This window comes from Peromyscus leucopus, chromosome 9 (genome assembly GCF_004664715.2).
Source record: "Peromyscus leucopus breed LL Stock chromosome 9, UCI_PerLeu_2.1, whole genome shotgun sequence".
NCBI lineage: Eukaryota > Metazoa > Chordata > Mammalia > Rodentia > Cricetidae > Peromyscus > Peromyscus leucopus.
Window position 1 is genome coordinate 106,178,129 of NC_051070.1, and position 22,531 is coordinate 106,200,659.

The following is a 22,531-nucleotide window of genomic DNA, read 5'->3' on the forward strand; positions in this document are numbered from 1 at the left end:
AAAGAAATAATACTGTAATTATAGAAAGATGATATATTTTTCAAATTCTAGAGAAATGTGCTATGCAAAGAGTAAACCCTAGTGCTAAGTAGAGAGCCTTTTGCTGGTAATAATGCACAGTGATTCTCTAAGTAACAATGTACCAAAGTAGTAAAAGATAATAGGAGAGCATGTGGAATGAAGAAATATATGAGCACTCTGTACTGTTGTTCAGTTTTTCTATACATTTAAAATTCTTTTTTAAAAGCCTTGTTTAAACAAGAGACTAGGAATTTTATGATAACTAAAGCAATAATAATAATTACACTGTCGAATTTATAACATCTATTCAATAAAATGTATAAGAAGCATACCTCAAAGTATGTGTGAGATGCGATGGTAGCACACTGATATAAACTCATTACATTCTATGTGAAATGAGACATTATTAAAAGTAGACTGTGATACAGTGGAAGTCTATAATAACTGTTGACAAAAAGAACCAAGAAGAGAAGAAAGAGGCAGAAAGGAGGAAATGCAGCAGCGAATGTCAAGGAGAGATTAAAGGGATTCATTAAATGTCCCTATTTCAATAAAAAGAAGATGAGAAAGAAAACAGTAGGGTTAAAGACTAAATCAGACAAACAAAACTGGCAAGACTGCAGAAAAGCATCCAGCCATGCCAACCATTACATTAAATGTTCATGATCATATCATACAAATCAAGAAGAAAAAATGGTTAAGATTAAAAAAGTAAAATCTAATTATATACAGTCTGCAAGAAGCCCACTTTAAATATAAAGGTACTGGAAAAAGATAACCCATGCAAATGCTGATAAAAAGAAAGGTAAATGTAAGCATCAGACTGCACAAATTCCAATTTTTTAATGTTCCATAAAGACATGTATTACCTAATAAAAACATACAGCCACTTCAAAGTATATTTATCAAAGGAACATTGCTTCAAAAAGTCATAAATGGGGGGCTGAAGAGATGGCTCAATGGTTAAGAGCACTTTTGGCTCCAGCAGAGGACCTGGGTTCTGTTCCCAGCCCACACATGGTGGCTTACAACTTTCTATAATTCCAGTTCTAGGGGATCCAATGCCCTCTTCTGGCCTCCATCAGTACCAGGCACATGTGTGATACACATACATTACATACATTCATTCAGGCAATACTCATACATATACAATTTTTTAAAAAATAAATCTTTTTTAAAACATAAAACAAGGAAAAGGAAAATGCAGAGAATAGGTGGAGACAAGCAAAGAGAAAACCAATGAGGATGCAGAAAACATGAATAATACCGTGAATTAATTTGTCCTAAGTTTCAAGGACACTTCAATCAAAAGAAATAAACATTATCTTTAAGTGGATAAAGGGCTTCCACAAAGTTAAGTCATTGTTCTGATCCCCATCCCACTCCCACAAAAAATTAAAAATCTTATGCTGAGGTGCTAGAAAAAATGGCTTAGTGGTTAAGAACACTGGCTACTCTTGCAGAGGACCAAGGTTCAGTTCCTAGCACCTACATGGTGGCACACAGCCATTTGTAATTCCAGTTCCAAGGGATCCAACATCCTCTTCTTACCTCCATGGGTACCAGGCATGCATGCGATGGACATACATATATGGATCATACACATAAAATAAATAAATAAATCCAATTTTAAAAATCTTATGCTGGAATATAAGATTGAAGTTAAAAAAGAAATCAAAACTAAAGTCCTCAAATTGGGGGTAGTTTTAAAAAAAAACTCATTTCTAAATAACTGTCATCTCAAATCAGTGACAAAGGAAATAATGAATTATTTTAATTGAATATAAATAAAGATGGAACATCAAAAAACTTTAGGCACACAATTGAAATCATGCTTCTAAATGTACAGTACTGGATATTTACACTGGGAAATAACAATCCCAAGTTGATGATTGTGTTGTGGCCTAAGAAATGAAGCTCAAAGCAAGCAAAAGAATGAAATAAAGCACAGAAAATGAAAACAAAGCTGACAAATAAAAGAAATACCAATAATTTCAGAAATATATCCAAAAAAAATCAAGAAAACTCTTATCTTCTAGACCAGCACTGCCCAGCAGAGACTTGTATGGTGGTAAAAGCATCCTGTAACTGCACAGTCCAAAACAGTTAACTACTTTTGACTACTAATCACTTAAAACGGGATCAGTGTGACTGAGAAATTTCATTTTTATTTAATTCAATGTGAATTAACTTACACCTAAATAGCTGTGTGGCTGGTGGCAATCTTTGGATAAAAGATTGTACTTACATACTGAAAGTAAAAATGGGTGGGGAGGGAGTGATAGAAGGGAGAAGGGGAAGGAGAACATGAGGAGGATGAGGGAAAGAGTGAGGAAACAAATAAACAAGAAAGGAAATGACCGTCTCAGTGTAACCTAGACGATTGCATATATTAAGACAGCTGTGTCCCAGATCTATAACACAGATAGCAAGGACTCTTTCCAGGGAGACAGAGTCTTGATGCTCTCTCACGAGAATGGACACACAGACCCTGCACAGGCTCTGTGAAGGGGAATGAACCACAGCACACAATCCACAAGGAAAACAGCGAAACACTATCAAACCTTGAGAAGGGTAACAATTTATACCAAATGGCCCACAAAGTAAAAGAGGAAACAATAACAATTTTATGAGACCACCATCAACCTTGATATCAAAATCAATGACATATCTTGACAAGCCAGTGTCTATCAAGAATTAGATGTAAAGAGTATTCAACAAAATAACACCAAATATATTGCTCTATTCATTTTGGTTTTTTTTAATTTCCTTCATAAGTATTTCATAGTTTCAAACATTCAAATATTGCAGAACTGCATTAAACCTATCTGTAATTCTTCATGCCACTGTAAATGATAACTGTTTTAATTTTTAGTCATCCACTGCCACATTAAAAAATACCACTGATTTCTGCATACAGACCTCATGTCTTATGTCTTTGCTACAGTCACTATTTCTAACAGCTTTTTATAGATTCCTTGGAATTTCCTATATAATAATGTCCACAAATACATTTTCATGTCTTTTTAAAAATCTGCATACTTTTATATCTGTTTCACCTTTTTACTTTACCAAAAGCTTATATAGCATTAGGTCCTTCATAATTTTCCATTCTTCCTCCCTCCTTAAGCCAGTACAAGTCTGTATTGTATAAAAGCAGTTTCATCATCCCATTTCCAAAGGACAACATTTCACTCTGAGTTCTAATAAGAGTATCTGCAATATGTATTACCTACTGCATCTACTTTTAACATACTTTGTGCATTTCTAAACATCTAGATGTTTCATATGGAAACTTATATTTGTCCGCTGTAAGGACCTCTTTACAATGACTAGAAATGGTGAAACATCCAGACCCCATGACATTGGTGTAAGAACAGAAATACAACACCTAAGCAGGAAAGAACAAAAAGGTAGAAGTCATTGGCATGGATCATTTGATTTGTGGGAAAGGTATCAAGACAGTGGAGACAGGACATTATTTTCAACAAATAATGTTGGTTACAAGTTGTTGTCAAGGGTTAGGAAAAAGGCTAAGCAAAGGAGATTAGACTTAAGGTTCTTATTTAAAAAAAGAAAGGAAGAAAGAAAGAAAAGAAAAAGACAATTACTAGTTTTAAATACTTTACATTGGATTGCATTGTTTTATATTGTATACAAATTTGAAACTGATATTGTTAGAAAATGCTATATGTATATTTCTAATTGTATTTATACCATTCATTTAACAATGTAATGCAATTTTCTGATCTTTGAATGTTATTATTACCAACTATTAGGATATAAAGAAATGAAAGTTAGTAGTTAGACATTATAATAGAACTTGTAGTCATATTAGATATGTTTTAAAAATTGAGCAGAGATGTTTTAGACAGGTCATCTTCAAATCCTTCAGAGATCTACAGAATATGGCATTTAAAATGTTTTAATAACTTAGAAAATTTTTCTTTCTTGAGACATGTCAGCTCCTGGCAGTACCAATCTACTTCAGAGAAAATATGGGCATTGAAGAAACCGCATATGGAGTCAACTTTCATTGTGGCATAAGTTAGCCACTGGACAACAAAGTATCCTCGAATCAACAGGACAAAATGGACAGACAGAACACAAAACAAAGGACTACTGATTCTTGCCAAAACAAGTGTGGTTATGGCTTTATCAAAAGGCATCTTCTGAGGCCAGGACAATATGGCCCCATCCCTGAAGTGGCCTTCGCAATCCGGAAAAGGTACAGTGCCCTTTTCTTCAAAGGCAGCTTAACAGGCAGAGGGCTGATGGCTTCTGTTGTGCAATGGAACAGCAGCTGAAAGCTCATGCCTCTCGATAGTAGACTGGCATTTAATAGAGGGATGTGGAGAAGAAGGGGATGCTGAGATGAAGCCATATATACACAGCCAAGAAGAATGGACAGCTGAATTCAAAAACTGTCAACAATTTCCAGAATCTAAAATCCTGAATCATGACAGGACACTAGTAAAATTCAGGTGTTTCTGGTACATGGACTGCTCTCACCCAATGTGAGGTTGAACTGTTGACCTTGTGTACATCCTACTTCACAAATGAGTCTGTCAGATACGCTAAGCCTATAGGCTGAAGATGATGCCCCAACACTGCGGAAACCACAGGTGACTGTCCAGGCAGCTGGCAGTTTCTGTCAACTCACAAATTTTTTGGAAGTTGCTTGCATGCACTTCCTGTTTTTATTTTTGTTAGCTAATATTATTTCCTTCTTGGGTCTCTGAGGGAGTTGAAGATTAGTTAGTTATGCTTGAAGATTAGTTAGTTATAGTTGAAGATTAATTAGTACAGAAAGTGAATTAGATACATTTTGGACTTACCAAAATAGGATAGATAAGGGAATTATTTTCTCTGATTTGTCAAATACAAATGGACTAGACATCGTTTAGGTATTTGTTACTTGTATATATTGTATATAGTTATTGTACTTTTGTATATAGTTTTTCTTATGTTAGTTATAACCTTTTGCTTTTTTTTTTCTTTTTATTAAAATAGAAAAGGGGAAATGTGGTGGTATTCTAATTGTACTGAAATGTGATTTTGATTGTATGTTAATAAATAAAGTTGCCCAGGGGTCAGAGCTATTAGAGCCATAGACAGAGTGTGGCGGTGGTGGCGCACGCCTTTAACCCCATAGATCTCTATGTGTTCAGGGATACAGCCAGCATTGGAGACATATGCCTTTAAGACCTGGGGGGCTGTACCTATAGACAGTGACGAGGCAGTCACGTGTTTGGGTTTACAACCAATGAGAAGGCAGAATGACTATGAAACGACTTACACACAGGGAAATAGCTCTTTCAGGAAGCTGGAACCACGGCAGGAGAAAGGGTGAGATTTTTAGCTCTAAGCTCTGATCTCTTGGCTTTCTCTTTTACATTGGCTCTGTGTTTCTTATTTAATAAGACGGTTGGTTACATCTACACTAAGTCCTAGAGAAAAGATGCTTAAAAAATGTTTACTGGAAGAAGACCTGTACCCTACATATGTAGACTCTTATGACTCAGAAAATATTTGAGCAAGCACATGACCAAAGAGATACAGATGGCAAATACAAACATAGAAATATGCTTGTCACAGTTGGTCAACAGAAAGATGAAGAAAAAATTCATGAGATCCCACTGCACGTCACTGAATAGCCACATTCACACACAACAACATAAAGTAGTTCTAGAGAGGATGGGAAGCAAGTGCAACTCTTGATGCACTGCTGCTGGGATCACTAATCATTGCCCTTCTCTCCCTCTCCTCTCCTCTCCTCTCCCCTCCTCTCCTCTCCCCTCCCCTCTCCTCCCCTCCCCTACCCTCCCCTCCCCCCTCTCTCTCTCTCTCTCTCTCTCTCTCTCTCTCTCTCTCTCTGTGTAGGCCAAAGGTCAGCACTGCGTGTCTTCCTCGATCGCTTCCACCTTAGTCCGACTCAGCTAGACTGACTAGCCAGAGAGCCTCAGGATCTGTCTCTCTCCACCTCCCCAGCCCTGGGGTTCCAGATACCACATGCAGCTTGTGATTTGGGTGCTGGGGCTCAAACTCGGGTCCTCCTGCTTGCACAGCAAGCTCTTTGCTGACTGAGCCATCTCTCCATCTCCACTGCTTTGTTTTTCCTCATATATGAAAATCCTTCTATCTACTGTCTATGTCCCTCAATGTGAATTTATAACGCGGGTGACTTGGTCCTTCTTGTCACCATTGTGTCACCCAGTACAGAGTGTCTGGTACAAAGTGGACACTTAATACATATTTACTAAAAGGCAAGAAGGTGGGGAAAATGAACACTGAGAAAACTGAGTGACTGCATGGAGGCAGGGAACCTGGCAGGACAATAAGCCAGTATAAATAGAATTAAGCCATTACAGAAGTGCACAGTAGACTGGTGGACGGCGCAGTGGATGAAGATGCACGTCCATCAAATCTGGCGACCTAAGTTCAATTCTCAGCATGGGTAAAGGTGGAAGGAGACAACTGGTCCCACAAAATTGTCCTCTGGCATCCACACATGTGCCATGGCATGTGCACATATAACTCCCCACAATAATAATAAATAAAAGCTTTCATGCACATCCTGACTGCCAGTCTCATGTGCATACTAGAACTGGCTGAAGAGTTTTGCAAAATGCCAATGCCTGGCCACCCCAGAATAACAAAATCAGTATCTATGAGAATGAGATCCCAACACTTGGGTTGTTTTTTAAGTTCTCTCTGGTTACCCCAGAGTGAGCTCCAATTTGAGAAGCACTGAAGAAATCAATCTAGACTTGTAACCATCTATACCTAGACATAAAAATATATACAAGTTAACTTAACCCTCCCTCAGCCTCAGAATGGTCATCTAAATTATGGAAGGAATATACAATCTCCCAGAGTTGCTGTAAGACTGAGATTATACATAAAATTCCTGATAAATGTCAATTCTCTTTTCCAGAGTGAGCCTGATAAATTTCCATTAGTAAGTGTGAGAAATGCCAATTCAATCATCAATTCCCATTTTCAGTCATTTGATTATTAGATTGAATATTTGTGTTGAGGAGTTCAGAAATGCTATTTTTTCACTTTCCTGATAATATGCCACCTGAAGCTATGCCTCTTTTTAAATTCTTTCTATGGAAGGAAATCTGGCTGACTATGGCAGTGATCTTCAAACCCAGCAGCACAGGAGAATCACCAGAGGACATGTTTAAAGTACCAATGTCTAGACCCTACCCGAGCCAATTAAATCTGAATTCCTGGGGGTGGCACCAAACCACTGATAGTTTTTAAAAAGCCGATTAAAAGGTGGTTATGAAACAGAATGAGAGCTGAAAAGTACTGGTTTGTGCACTAATGAGATCCCAAACGAATTGTACATCTAAGTCATTCATGGAATTCTTTAAAAATTGATGAATTCCAGAACCTTACTATGACTTACTGATTCTAAATTTGTGAAAATGGAGCACATCACTCTGCAAATTTTCATATAGCTCTCACTACAGACTTACTAGGTCACAACTTTACAGCATACATTACTCTCCCTGTCACTTTGTATCAGCAAAGGTCATTTGGAATTTCCACTGGTCTCAAATGCTAAGCCTGGTCATTTGCTTCCAATCAGTAACAAATGCATCCAATCATAGTAACCCTCTCACCTTATAGATTTTTTTTTCTAGTCTCTTATGTGGCACCAAATAGCCTACATCATTTACCATGCACTGTACCCAGCACTGGCCATGTAGATCACTGATCTTTCTAACCAAGTATCTTCAGTGGTCTGCCAGTTTGGAACCAAAAAACTGGACTCACTTCCCAAGCCCTTGTGGAAGGCAATGCCAGCACTAAAAATATATATATATATACCCTATTGATGACCTGCATAAATCCAGATGAAGTAAGTTATTTTTTAAGCAAACTCATATCTATTTAGTTTCCCCATGCAGACAATACAGCCATAAAAAAGTAAGCAAGCCCCAAGGCAGAAGAAATAATACAGTGCCTAGACTCTAACTAAACACAAGGCTAGATAATTCTAATGGAACTAATCAACCAGTAAAACTACTTCTCTGGTGTCAGCACATTAACTCCTTTGATCCTTACAATAACCTCAGTAAGCAACTATTATTAGTATTCCCACATCATGAATAAGAAAAAAGAAAGAAACACAGTAGTTAAATGATTTGCCCAAAGTCACACAATTAGGCAGTATAGGATACAGCTGATCTGGCTTGGGAGTCAAATATTTTTATATATTCCACTGAAGTATAGAGAGTTATGGCCAAGCAGCTGAAAAAGGATATAGCTAAAGTCTAAACAAAGCCAGGAACTGGAGCTCACTCAATATCAGCCTTTATTACATTTGTATTTAATACAGCCCAAGTAGCCAGGGAGGGATAATAGCCTATTAAACTGAATTTTCCCCTTGGTCATATTAGAGCTGTACATTTTGTAACTATGGGTAAATTAGATCCAGTAGGAAATATAGTAATAAAAACATATTTTCACGTGCCAGGCGGTGGTGGTGCACTCCTTTAATCCCAGCACTCGGGAGGCAGAGGCAGGCGGATCTCTGTGAGTTCGACGCCAGCCTGGTCTACAGAGTGAGTTCCAGGAAAGGCACAAAAGCTACACAGAGAAACCCTGTCTCAAAAAATCAAAAAAAAAAATTTTTTTCACAAAACCTTAATAATTGTCACTGTGACAAACTTCCAACCCATCCAGGGTAACAGTTCCAAAACACAAGCAGCCGAGTCACCAAGCCAGATGACCATAACCACATCAAGGCTGGATGTCTAAGGCAGCTGCAAATGTCAGCTGAATCGGGTCTCACTGAAGAATGAATGCACCAAAGGAGAAGATCCTATTCAGTGCTAAATGTCACCCTCTTATGCACATTTGTAAAAACAGAAAAAGAAAACAAAACAAGAACTCAAACAGAGGTTATATTATAATGTGCCTGGCAATGAATTAGATGCTTTTCATGAATCTAATTAATTTAATCTTTGTAAAACCTTCCCAGTGTTGAATACACCTACAGAAAAATCGTAAGACCATACTGGCTGACCTTACAAACTCATGACTGCAAACAGGCCTTAACACAGCGGCAATTCAGTTCCCCCACCCCAGCCTCCTCTCCCACTCTTCAGGACTATGTCACAGGGGTCCTCCAGCAACACCTTATCTATCCCACACTGCCCTGACTGCCCACAGACACGGCCTTCCTCGGTCACCAACACCATCTGCACCTGTTGCCTCCGTTCCCCTTCCAGCTGGTAGCTGGTTTAAAATGTAGAACAGTCTGTTGTAACTCTCCTCTCAGATTTTCAAGGACTCCCTCAGGCAAAGCTCTCCTCCTTTATCTGTATCATTTCTCTCTTCCTATGATCTCAACTACATTAGCATATGGACAAATTCTAGTTTCTCTTATTAAAAAAAAAAATGACCAACAGGTCCCTCTTTCTTATACGCTAAAGCTGTGTTTATTAAAATCTTCATAGTTGTCAAAAACATTTGGGGGTGAATTTTGTTTCCATTTGGCCTTGGTTTTTAGTTTGGGGTTGTTTTAAGGCAGGCTAGCCTGAGACAATCTTGTCTCAGCCTCCCTCACAAACATCTTACAGAGTAGCATCCAACACGGTGGCCACCAGTTTTCCCCTCGTTTATTTGATGCCCCCCTCTTCTTTATGGAACTCTCAGTTTCACTCAGTTCCTTAAATACAACGTAATGGCTACAAAGGGTAGGTAACTCTAGCCCTAACACCCTCCAGGGCTTTAGAACCAAATTCACACTGGCCCATTTGACTTCGAGTTAAATCTGATGTCAATTTAAAAAATCCACTAGGTGATTTATACTGTGTTTTGTCACAACAAAAATCTACTTGGTGGCTGATAGATGGTTTGGAACAAATGACTATAATATGAAAAAACAACATGGTGGGTGCGGAGTTCACTGTAGAGCTCTTCCCAAGTACATTATTGGTGTGCTGTACACAAAAGTAGCTAAACCCAACGTCAAAAACAACTTCCAAACAGAAAACCTCCTCCTCTCCCCCAGCTTTCCCGGACTCAGAGCCAACCTTGACTGGGGACCTCCCACCTGGAACATGAGGCAGGAGACCTCGCATACTGCTTTCCTCTGCGCCTAGCTTCTAGAACAGTGCCGGGCACACAGGAGACTTTCCCCCAGCAGTGGCTGGTTCATCGGTGTTCTCTCTAGACACCCCAACCTTCCCTGGTTCTTGAGTGCCCATGGCACCCCAGGTCTCCAAACCTCCCTGGTCAGCAAAGCCAGGTCTCAGAGGCCCAGGGCGGCGTGTCACCAAACCCATCAACAGAAGCATGCTCCTCCACCGCACCCCCAAACCTTCCCCCACCACACAGCCAGGGCTGGCAGGCCCAGCCTGTCACCCCGTCACCTGTCGCCCTAAGGTTAGCCCGAGGCCTGTCCCGCCCCCCGCCCCCATGGTCAGGCTCCCTCCACAGACCAGGGGGCCCTCGGGGTCCAGCCTGCGCTCCGGGCCTCTGCGCATCCACAGCTCCTTCTCTTCCCTGTGAGGCAGGAGAAGGATGCCCCTTCATGCCTGAGCGCCACCTGACCTGGCCGACCTCTCCTCACCTGGGCCCGCGGCCCCAACCGCCTACCAGGAGGTTCGCGCCAGAGCCTCGACGCCTCCAATCCCGGAGACTCTCCACGAGCCTGCGCACTGCAGTCTTAGGCTGGGCCAGTGTGAGCCTGGTCAGAGCGGGCAGTGTGTTCCCCCCTGCTGGTCGTTCTAGGTACTGCAGCGCCCACCGGAGCACCCGCAGTAGTTCCCCTGGTGTTGCCTGTAGCCTGTGTTGTGTGTTTTATTTCCCTCAGGCCAGGCTCATGAAGCCAACTGTTGTGTGAAGCATCCCCACCTTCCGTGGGAGGAGTCTCTAAGCCGCCTACTGAGTCCCAGGGGGGTGAGACGAGGAGTCCCTTTATATTTAAGATCAGAGCAAGGCAGACAGATTCGTGCAAACGAAGTTCCTAGTCTTTGCCAGAATAGGGAGTTAACTGACTGCATTGGTTGAGACAGTTTCAGCTAGAGTGGTCATATCAGAGGAACTCAAGGAGTGAACATTGCCTGAAAATGTGAAGCCAGAATCCTTCTGTCTTGACGAGTATGTCTGTCCATTTGGTCCAGTTCCCTTGAAAATATGACAAATATGTGTGTTGCACTTAGCCCCAGCTTTTCATGCTTGTCCCAGAAGAAAGCCACATGTCTGGGCTGCTATGTAGCTCAGTAGCAAGAGTTACCCTTTATCCTGGTACAGAGCAGTGAGTTTCCTGTTCCGGGCTCCAGGGCTGGGAGATATCCTCTCTTCACTGACCATTCTAAACCTGTGTTTCACCAGTAATGAGAAGCATCCTCACGGGTGACGACTTGTGACGACTTTGCTTCCAGAGAACAGGTTCCCTCTAGAAACTTTCCAACTTTTGTTTCAATTTTTAAAAACAAGACAGAATGTTATGGGTGTTTGTTGAGACGTCAGACAGAAGCATTCAGCCCCAGTGCCTGGCCAGAGTTCTGTGCTCACATCCCTAGTTTCCCTTTCTGTTTCTAACAACAACCACTGCTATCTCCCCTTGGTCCTTCTGAAAGTAGGGCTGGATCCCCTGGAGAACCAGACAGTGATCCCAAAACAGAGGCCAAAAACCTAGTTACTAAGGTCCCCCTTTTCATTGACAGAACTTAACCTCAGGGCTTCCCACCGCATTTCCACACCCTTGCTCCCCACTGCAGATGTGGTTCTAGTCTGCCAGCCCAGGTCTCGGCATAGCCTGTGTGGGTCCGTTCTTCCACATCCCCCTTCGACCTGACAGGCGAATGTCTCTGCTGATCTTTGGCCTGCTATTCCTTGGATACATACCCTATTATTTTTGGTGCTATAAGAAAATACCCAAGGCTGAGTACAGTAGACTCCGTTCATGGGAATACTTAACAAGAACTACCATAGATGCCTGAAATCATAGAAGGTACCAGACCCATATATACTCTTCTTTCTACATACACATAAATATTACAAAGCTTAATTTATAAATGAAACACAGTAAGACATAGTTGACAATATTCATAGTAAAGTAGGAAAATTGTAAAATTTTATTGTAAGACTATCACCATCACTACTCTTACACTCTGTGGCCATTATTAAATAAGAGTTATTAGAACAAAGTACTGAGATATCATGGCAGTCAATCTGAAAACCAAGAAGGCTATTATTTGGCCAATGGGTGGGCAGCATATACTACATGGATATGCTAGACAAAGGAATGATTCATGGCTCAGGTACATGAAGTAGGAGAGGTTGGGCTTCTACCATACTGAGAATTTTAATGCTAAACCAATACATTATTTGGGGAGATTTTTTCATTAATTTTTTATCACAGTTGATCACAGGTAACTAAAACCTTAAAAAAAATCAAAACTGTAGATAATTGGGAGCTTCTGTAACTTATAAAGAATACCTTTATTTCTTACAGTTCTAGAAAATGGGAAGTCCAAAATCAGGGAGCCGGGATCTGGCAAGGACCTTTGTGCTGTGTCCTCCAGAAAGGATAAGCACTGTTTCTTTATCTGGCAGAAGGCAAAAAGATAAAGAAGGAAAAGGGGCAACAGCCATACATTTTATAGTGCCAGCAATCCTACCCATGAGGGCAGAGTTCCAAGGCCCAATGGCACTCAAATTCCAGCATGAGGGTTCATGTTTTAAGGGATTTTGGTGTGTTGGTGGGTGGGTGAGTGGGTTGGTGGGTGGGTTGGTTGCTTGTTTGCTTGGTGGGTAAATTGGTTGGCCATCCCTGCCCCTAATCTGGGTACCCAGAATCCCTTTCAGGGGATGGCCTCTAAGAACTAAGCAATGTCTACTGTCTGCTGAGGAGGTATTCAGCCTCTCATTCCAAGCTATGGGTTAGAAAGGACCCTAGTGGGTACCAAGAGCCAGTGCCTCAGGATCCTAAGTTATTTTTATTTTGCCTTGAAAATATTTTATTTAATATTCACACAGGCATACAGTTATGAATCTACTCTGTTTCCCTCCCCAGCAATTTCTCCTTTATTCTTTCCAATCACTGTTCCTTTCCAATTTTGTGTACTCACTCTTATTTCTGAGTCCATTCAGTGCTGCTTATATGTACATGGGTATAGAACCATATACTGGGAGCATGAGCCATCTCTGAGGGTCCCCATCCTTGAAGAAAACTGACTGCACCCCCCAAGTAACCATAAGTTGCTAATAGCTCCTTCCTGAGTCTCATCTCACTTGGCTGGCTTGATCTTGTGCAGATCTTGCACATTCAGTCACAAACTCTGTGAGTTTATATTCACAACTGCACTGTCATATCCAGAAAATGCTGTTTTGCTATGGGAATCTATTTCCTCCTACTCTTAGAATCTTTCAGGCCTCCCTTCCTAGATGATCCCTAAGCCTTGGTGGCAGGGAGAATGATGTCCCATTTAGAACTGAGCACTCTGCAGTCTCTTATTCTCTGCATGTGACCAGTTGTGGGTCTCTGTATTGTCATCTACTACAGTAAGGACTTTCTCTGATGAGGACTGAGAGATGCGCACTAATCTATGGTTATAAAGATAAGAGCTCAAGGATCAGTTTATTACTTTGTCCATTCAGCAGAATAATAGAATGAGTTTCAGACTGAATTTAAATCCTGTATCACAAGATGAAACCCCATGCCTGGAACCATTAACTGGGCCAAAAGTCCAAAAGAAGTAATTGGCAAAGTTACTTCTTCATAGTCTCCAAGGCCCAGGCTTAAGCTCAAGTTCAGAGCTTTCCATCAAGACTTGGGGCCTGGAAAAGCAGATTTAAAAACAAAAAACAAAAAACAGAAATTCTGACAGAAACCTAAACACAGTAATACACAACTTGAACCCCAGCATTCAGGAATCCCAGACAAGAGAATCAAGAGTTTGTAGCCAAGCTGGAGAGGTGGCTCAGCTGGTAAAGTGCATGCCATAAAAGTGTGAGAACCTGAGCTCAGATCCCCAGAACCCAAGTGAAACTTTGGGCACAGTGGCACATGCCTGTAATACTAACACTAGGAGAGGGCTGTGGAAACTGAGAGATCCCTGAAGTTCATTCCATCCAGCTTCACCCAGTAGATAAGCTTCAGGTTTAGTAAGAGACCTGGTCTCAAAAATACACACACACATACATACATACATACATACATACATACATACATACATACATACGGAGAATGATTACCATCTATATCTGCCTTCTATATGTGTGCACACATGTTCACAAAAAGCTACACACTAGAAACCCACATTAACAGTCACGTACAACATATACCACACACACACACCTCACAATACAACACACACACATGCCCAGAGAAGGAGAGAGTGAGAGAGAGATTTCAAGGTCGACTAGGCTATATAATGAATTCCAGACCAGTGTGGGAGCCTGTCAAAGGAAAAGAAAAAAGGAAAACAGTGATAGAAACAGAATAATCCCTTGAGTGACATTTCCCCTCCACAGCACCCCTGGTGCAGGCCTCTGCTTGGCTGCTCGGTTTATTTTGGGATGGAATTTTTCACAGCCAGAATTAAATATGAGTTGATGAGAACCATGAGCTTGAAAGAAGCTGTGTGGCCTCTCTGTGTGCTGCTTTCTTTCTGCCCGACTTTGAGACACTTGCCATAAAAGACTCTATAAAAATAAATTGAGCAAAGCCCAATCCCAATAAATGTCCCAGTGGAGACTGAAAATCACTTTATTTCAAGAGCTTCAGAAGGACGTGCACTTACTTCATAATAAATGCCCAGTCCCTGAGCCTGACAGATGGCAGATACCCCCCAAACATGATTGTTCCATTAGGTGGCTGCTAACTCGTCTGCAGCTGAGATGTACCCATTGCCCTGCAAGTGATGCCTCGGAAGAGAGGCTGCAGGCTTTGCCTCGTGATAACTGCTAAGCTGGCGTGAGGGCCTGCCACAGACTCTTGCACATCCACACTCAGTTCTACTTACTAACTATAAAATCGCGATGTGGCAGGACGCTCAGTGTGGACTTCCAGGTTCTAAGAGACAGGCTGGACTCAGAGCTTTCGGTCCTAGTGTCACTACTTGGTCCATGCCAAGTCTTGAGCTTTGTGGAAGGAATACAGATGTCGCCATGTTATTGCATCTAATTGATTGAACTTAATAGAGTGCAACTCCTCTGTGTCCTTCCAATGTCATTCACACTTGCCCTGGTGTCTTCTTCCACTGGGCGCTCACGTGTGAAATCCTGGGCCAGTCCACAGTGTGAAGCACCCAGGACAGTCCCACATCTGTGTAAGGCTCACTCTGGCTTACCTAATTGCTGGTCCCCATTCTGTATTCCTGCCGGGAGAGTGAGAGCGCACCCATGTCTTCTCCTTTCTCACCCAGCTTTACACACATGCCCCACCCACCAGACTCAAGCTATGGCACCTCTGCAGTTGGCCTTCTCAGCAAAGAACTGTCCAGGCAGGTATTTTGAGCTGGGTGAAAGATGCTTGTTGTTTCTCAGAGATTTCCCATCCAACTTCACAGCCTGTGTGATGGCACCTAACCTCCACCCACTGTGGTAATTAACCCTCACAGAGTTGTCCCCATGAGATCTCTGGCACCCACTGCAGGGCAGGACTCCTACATATTGGCTCAGAAGCTCAGTTGTGGTGATTGTTTGTGTTCTGACAAGTAAAGCTTGCCTGAAGATCAGAGTGTGGAGCTAAGCCACTAGTTAGCCATAGAAGCCAGGCACTAGTGGCACACGCCCTTAATCCTAGAACTTGAGATCTCATGCCTTTGTTCCCAGTACTTGGGAGGCACACATGCCTTTAATCCCAGCACTAGAGATGTTGAGACGGGGCGTGATACAGCTGGGCTGAGAGAGTAACATAAGGCGGGAGGAGACAGGAGCTCAGGCCCCCTTTCAGGCTGAGGACCCAGAGGTAAGAACTAGTGGCCAGCTGTTCTGATTCTCTGATTTTTCCGCTTTTAACCTAATATCTGGCTCCAGGTTTTTATTATAAGACCAGTTAGGATTTGAGCTACACTAGGTGATATAGCACCAAAGACGCAGGGTCCCTCCATCTTCCTGCTCCGGCATCCCTAACACTGACTTCATTTGACAGAATCTTAAGATTGATTCTACTCTTTGAGTCCTGGAAAGGTCATCGGAATCTGCCCAGTGGAGTGCATAAATATCTACTTGCAAATTTCCTTGATAGATGCAGGGACACACCCCCAAATATCTATGTGTCCCCTGAATTAAATACAACGGTCCATTCTTTTACTACCAAAGGAACATTCTCTGAAGCCAGCCAGCCAGGCATACCCAGGCAGGAAGGAGGATGGCAGGATGCTGAAAAAGCCAATCACAGACTTCCTTATGCCCACTGAGAGTGCACAGGACTGGTGTTGAGAGTGGAGTCAGGAAGAGTTTGGAGCCTGTTGATCTTGAACAAACTCTTATCAAAGGGGAGGGTCATCGGGTCAGTCAGCCAAGGATGACTGTAATAAAACAGAGCAGAGGATCCACAGCTTTCCATCATTTCCTCTCCTGCGCCCCTGATAGCCCTCAACTGTGTCTACTTACACACACACCCTATGTTATGGTCCTACTGTTGATCTCACAGTTTATCAGTGTGTGTAGCACATCTATCTCTAGAGTCCTTTCTACAGTCTCTGGTAGAGAAAGCCATGGCTCATGTTGCTTTGAGGCCTTAGCAACTGCATCCTCTGCAAAAGAGTACAATACAATCTCAGCTTAATTTAAAAAAAAAATGTCCTTCTGTGATCCTCTATATCTTGAGAAATCTCAAATTCTATGTGAGCCAAACCAAACATTGCCAATAGATTATCCTCAATAGTCCCTGCATTAGTCAGCTTGCTGCTGCTGTAACAAAATAGCTGAGATTATCAGCTTAAAAAAGAGGAAATGTTTATTTAGACTCTCAGTTTGAATGGTGTCAGTCTGTTGTTTGGTCCGGTTGCATGTGGGCCTGTCTTCCTTGAGCCAATCGTTGCCCTACCCCACAGACCAGATTAATCTCTCCAACACGAGTTCTCTAACAAACATAACTGAGAAGCCAAGCCTCTTCACTCACAATCCAACCAGCCCTTGGCTCCTCCTCTACCTCAACTTGCCACCACCTCATGCCCGACACGCCGAGTCCTGTAATACACCTCTCTTCTCATTCAAGGTCTGTCTCTCTGACAGGGTTAATCTTTCTTTTGAGGTTAAAAAGATATCTGTTGTTTAGATGGTGGTTTCTGTACCATCATTCTGGCACCAGTCCCAATGATTACAGTGCTATCATGTGTTTACATTTGATCTCCTCCATAGGAAGCAGGAGCCCCAAAGACAATCCACATCCACATTCATCTCCATCCTCATGGCCTAGCTATGTGGTGAGTGCTCAATAAGTATGTATCAAGATGAAATGATTTTCCAATATCCTTTCGGTTCCTTTTTGTCTCTGTGGTTGTATTCTGCAACAGAGCTTATGTAACTAAGAGAAAGAAATGCTTTAGATTATTTTAATTTGTTAAAAAAAAAAAAACTGCTACAAGTCCCACAGTGATGGCTCTATTCAGGCAGGCTGGTGAGCAGTCGTGGGCAACTCAGATGCAGTAGGCCTCTGAGGCTTTCCATCTTTGCCCTCGGTCTATAGATCTGTAGCTTTCTGTAGAGCCCATGCTGACAGTATGCAGGGCAACCATGGAGTAGTTCGAGTAGAGGTGGGAATCCCACCATTTTTTAATTAAACTTTTTTGTTTTGAAATGGTTGTATTTTCACAAGCAATTAAAAGAAACAACACAGAGAATCCTCTCTACCCAGTTTGCCCAAATGGTAGCATCTTACAAAACTGGGACAATACCATAATCATGATAGTAATCAGTCTATCTTGATCAGGTCTCTGATTTTTTTATTCATGTGCTGAATTCCACACTCACTGTACTAAAAATCAATATTACAGGGTAGTACATCATCCTGGGGCTGATGCCTCACATCTCATAACATGTTCTCTCCCACTGTACCTACTCTTCTCTCTGTCCTCCTTAATGTCTCATCTATCCACCTTTTATAGAACTTTGTCATTTTAAAAATGTTATACAATGCCAGTGCAATGGTGGATCAGAGCTGGTGGGAGTGGCCAAAGACTGGTCTAACTTCCGGCCCAAGCCAGAGAGGGGGCCCGCACCTGACACTGCCTAGATGGCCAGGATCTGGAAGCTGGACAGCTCTGAGATCTAGGGTAGAACCAAACACAACTAACAACAAAAAAAGCTGAAGAAATAATTCCTAATAATATTCTGCTGTACTCATAGATCCATGCCTAGCCAAATCATCATCAGAGAGGCTTCCTCCTGCAGCTCATGAGAGTAGAGACAGAGACCCACAGCCAAACATTAGGCAGAGCTCAGGGAACCCCACAGGAGTTGGGGAGGAAGGACTGTAGGAGTCAGAGAGGATGGAGGGCACCAGGAGAACATGGCCCACAGAATCGACTAAGCAGGGCTCCTAGGGGCTCACGGAGCCTGAAGCAGTAGTCATAGAGCCTTCATGAGTCTCTTCTAGGTCCTCTGAATACATGCTGTGGTTTTTGTAGCTGGGGTGTTTTGTGGAGGGTGTCTCTGACTCTTTTGCCTGTTCACGGGATCTTTTTTCTCCTACTGGGCTGCCTTGATATGAGGGTTTGTGCCTAGTCTCATTGTATCTTGTTATGCCATGTTCGTTGATATTAACTGCTCTTTTCTCAAGGGAAATGGAGGAGCAGTGGGTTGGGGGGCGGGGGCTGGGAGAAGGGGAGGAAGGGGAGGAAGGAGAGGAAGGGGAGGAAGAGGAGGTTGCAGTCAGGATGTATTGTATGAGAGAAAAATAATTGTTTTTTTTTTAAAAAGAGGGAAAAAAGAATGTTATACAAGTGGAATCAGGTTTTGCTGTCTTTTGGACTGCTTTTTTCTTAGTGTAATTTTTTGGAGTTCCACCCTACCTGGTTGTATATGTTAATGGCCCATTTTTTATATGAATTATTGCCCTTTGTTTAGTCATTCATTTGTTGAAAGGCACGGCTTTTTCTGGTTCAGTGCTATTACAAATAAAGTCACAATGAATATTTGTATAAACATAAACTTTAATTTCTCTGGGGTAAACGTGCAGTGTTCAACTTCTTGAACTTGTGGTTAATTGTGTGTTTCTGGATCAGATGCGCTCGTTTACATTCTCAGCAGCAACACAGAGACAGTGCAGTCTCCCCACATTCTCACTGGCCTTAGGTATTGTCTGCATGACTTTATTTTACCGTGTAGAGACATGTAAAGATATTGTAACGTTAGTTTATATTTCCCTGGTGGCTCATGAAATTCAGCATCTTTGGATTGTTTATATGAATCTGTATAACATCTGCAGAGAAATGTCTACTAATGATTTATATCAATTTTCTATTTGGATTTCTTTTTTGCTATTGATCTTTGAGAGTTCTATTTATATACTGGGTACTAGTTATTTGTTGAATTTATAGCTACCTTTTTTCATTTTGAAGTTTATCTTCAATCCTTTTACCAAAGTCTTTACAGGGGAAAAATGTCAATTGTTTCATTTATGAATCATGAAGTCTAATATCTCTTTGTCTAATCATAAGTTGCAAAGATTTTTTTCCTTTTCTAAAAGTCTTACCTGCTGCAAGCTGCAAGAATATATTACAGAGATTCATCTATATATAATAAAGCTATAACTAGAAAGATTAAGGAATCTTTTCTAGAGGGAAGCCATTATCAAGGAATATTTGGTGTTATTCAGCTTTTAATATTCAGCTGTTTCTTGCTATGAATTTCTTGTGTGCTCATATACTACTAGGCCATATGACAAACAGTTTAAGCTTCTCAGACCTTCTGCTGATCTACTAGGTAACACCCCTACAGAGCCTAGGAGATGGGTGGACTATAGATGCTTAGCTTTGTTTCTTGTGCAAATAAAGTTCAGACTTTCCTTCCCCAGGATACATGGCATTCCAGAGCATTTGACTCAGAACAAAGGGGTTTTTTGCAAATCCAGGTACAAGTGAAAGAGGGGCAGAATCCTGGGCCAAGCAGAGCCGGGTGGCTGGAGGAGAGAGGAGGAAGGCAGAGTGTTTGTGGAGACTGGCGCAGGCCGAGGAACGAGGAGCAAGGAAAAGGTTTGCAGACTGTAGGTGGATTTGAATCAGGTCAGGGGAGGAGAAGAGGGAGGAAAGATGGAGAGCAAAGGAACAGGGGACGAAGATGAGATAGAAAGCACAAGAGCTTAGTTATTAGAGGATTGAAAAAGAAGGGACAGAGAGGAACTGATTGTCAGAATGGAACTGAAGCTGTATAGACAGAATTTTGTCCTAGAGAAATAAAGTAAATGGACAAAAGAGTTTGATGTACATATTCTTTTCCCTCAGATAACCCCATGCAGGACAAATCATCTTCCCCAGAAGTCTGGGAAGGACTTTCTCAGGGCAGGCCCCTGGGAAAATTCCAATACTTACCCTTTTACAGTTACATTTAAGTCTATTACTTGTTTTACACAAAGTGTGAGGTTTAGATAATTGTTCATTGCTATCCCTATACTATTTATTAAAAAATATTCTTTCTCCTGAATTTCTTCTGTACTTCTGTCAAAAAAATCAATTGAGGATGTGTATGTGAACATATTTCTGGGTTCTGCATTCTGTCCCATAGTTCTGTTTATATCTACATCACTATATAGCAAACTTTAATTTGAGGTACAGTGATTTCTTCCACCTTATTTTCTTTTTAAAAGATACTTTATCTATTCTAGAGCCTGCACCTTTAATGTAAATTTCAGAATACATTTTCTTCATATAATTATATTATAAACATAAAACAGAATTTTGATTGCAGAATAGAGTTTTCTACAGCTCCAAATTATTGTGCCAGGATTATGATAGGAACTGCAGTAGACATACAAATAATTTGGGGAGACTTTCATATCTTTACTGCTTTGAATGAGTTAGCCAACTTTACATTGCATTTAGGGCTAGATATGCATATATTTCAGCAACGTCCAGCATATATGAGAGCTTGAAATTTTTTGGCAAGGAGTGAGGATGAGAGGGTTGAGAAGTCACTGAGAAACCTCAACGATTCTGGGTCAGTTGTCCCCAAAGCTGGCAATATAGACAATAATCTGCTGAGCTAGGTGATAGTATGGACCTTTGGCATCACCCAGCTCTAGTGATTCAGAATTTCTAAGGTAAGGCCAGTGAGTCTGTGTCTTCAGACCCCCAAGCATCGGCAAGTTTGAAAGTCTGCAGCTGAGTGCTGAGTGCCAGAGCTCACTCACGAATTCATAGGACTGAACCCCTCCTCCTCATTCTCCCCCTGACATCAAGTTAGTGGCAGCTGCAATCCAGCCCTTAAGGCAAGTTAACATGTTTTCATGAGAAGTGTCTCAGCCTGAACATTGTGCCTGAGGAGAAAGTGCCCTGTCCTGCAGGGAGGAAGACTGTGTTTACTTGGTTGTGTATCTGCCCATTTCTAGTCCAAGTATGGAAGAAGCAACCACAGTTCAGATGATTGGAAAATGTTGTTATTTAGTCATTTTATTTCATAGTTAATTAATTCTCCAAACTTGAGGCCTACAAAACTGTGCAGCAACATGCGAAGCTGTAGCAGGGTCTGAAACAAGATGATTCAAATTACTGAAAAACTCTTTTCCATAATCAGTAGAACAAGCATGACCTCCAATAAACACAGACCCTCATCATATGATTAGGTTGTGTTCATTTCCCTGATATAAGACCTTGTCTCTGCTATATGGTCCCCATTATACAGTGTCACACCAATGGCTTACACTGTGGTCCACCAGGTCTATTTCTTTTATGTATTTGCTAATTCCATAAGTTTTAATTTTTGATTGTGGCATCTACATATCAACATCAAGAAGTGTTAGCTCTGCTATAGTTTATTTTTTCGTATAATGAGAATCAAGCATTAAGACCAAAAGGGAAAAAATCATTTAAAAAGAACACATGACTAAAGCTAAAAGGGAGACACAGACAAACCAAAACAGAAGAACACAGAAAGATATTCCCCTGTGGCCTTTGAGCCCGGCCCCTTGGCAGATTCTGTCCAGTAGACTGGGGACACTTTGATAAGCACGGAGTTCTTTGACCAATGAGGACTCAACGGTGCAAACCGGAATGTGGCATCATACATCTTAGAAAAGGGTATGCCAGTGTGGCAACCAGAACTTTCCCCTGCCCCAGCTTACCTTACTTAAGAAATAAGTTCCCGGCTCCTCTCATGAGGGGAACCCCACCCCATACACACAAAGATTTGCTGCATTTAAACCCCAGAACCGAAGAGGAAGTCATGGCTACTAATGATGATTAGCCCCAGAAACATTAGGCACGAGCTCTTAGAAGTTAGCACTCAACAGCTGGGCAGGAATCCATCCCAGCCCGTACCCCTGGGGATGCTTCTTCCATGGTAGTCGAGAAAGTAGGTACATTCTCTGGAC

General features: G+C 41.6%; 1 protein-coding gene across 1 annotated transcript in view; it reads right to left on the reverse strand.

The window, feature by feature from the left end:
* The window catches only part of Ptpn20 (protein tyrosine phosphatase non-receptor type 20), a 90,728-nt gene extending 80,083 nt beyond the window's left edge, over nucleotides 1-10,645 (reverse strand). The window contains exon 1 of the mRNA XM_037208715.1: nucleotides 10,488-10,645. Coding sequence (XP_037064610.1) covers nucleotides 10,488-10,581 — 94 coding nt within the window. The 5' untranslated portion in view covers nucleotides 10,582-10,645. The remainder of the gene's footprint in view (nucleotides 1-10,487) is intronic.
* Between the last annotated feature and the right edge of the window lie 11,886 nt (nucleotides 10,646-22,531).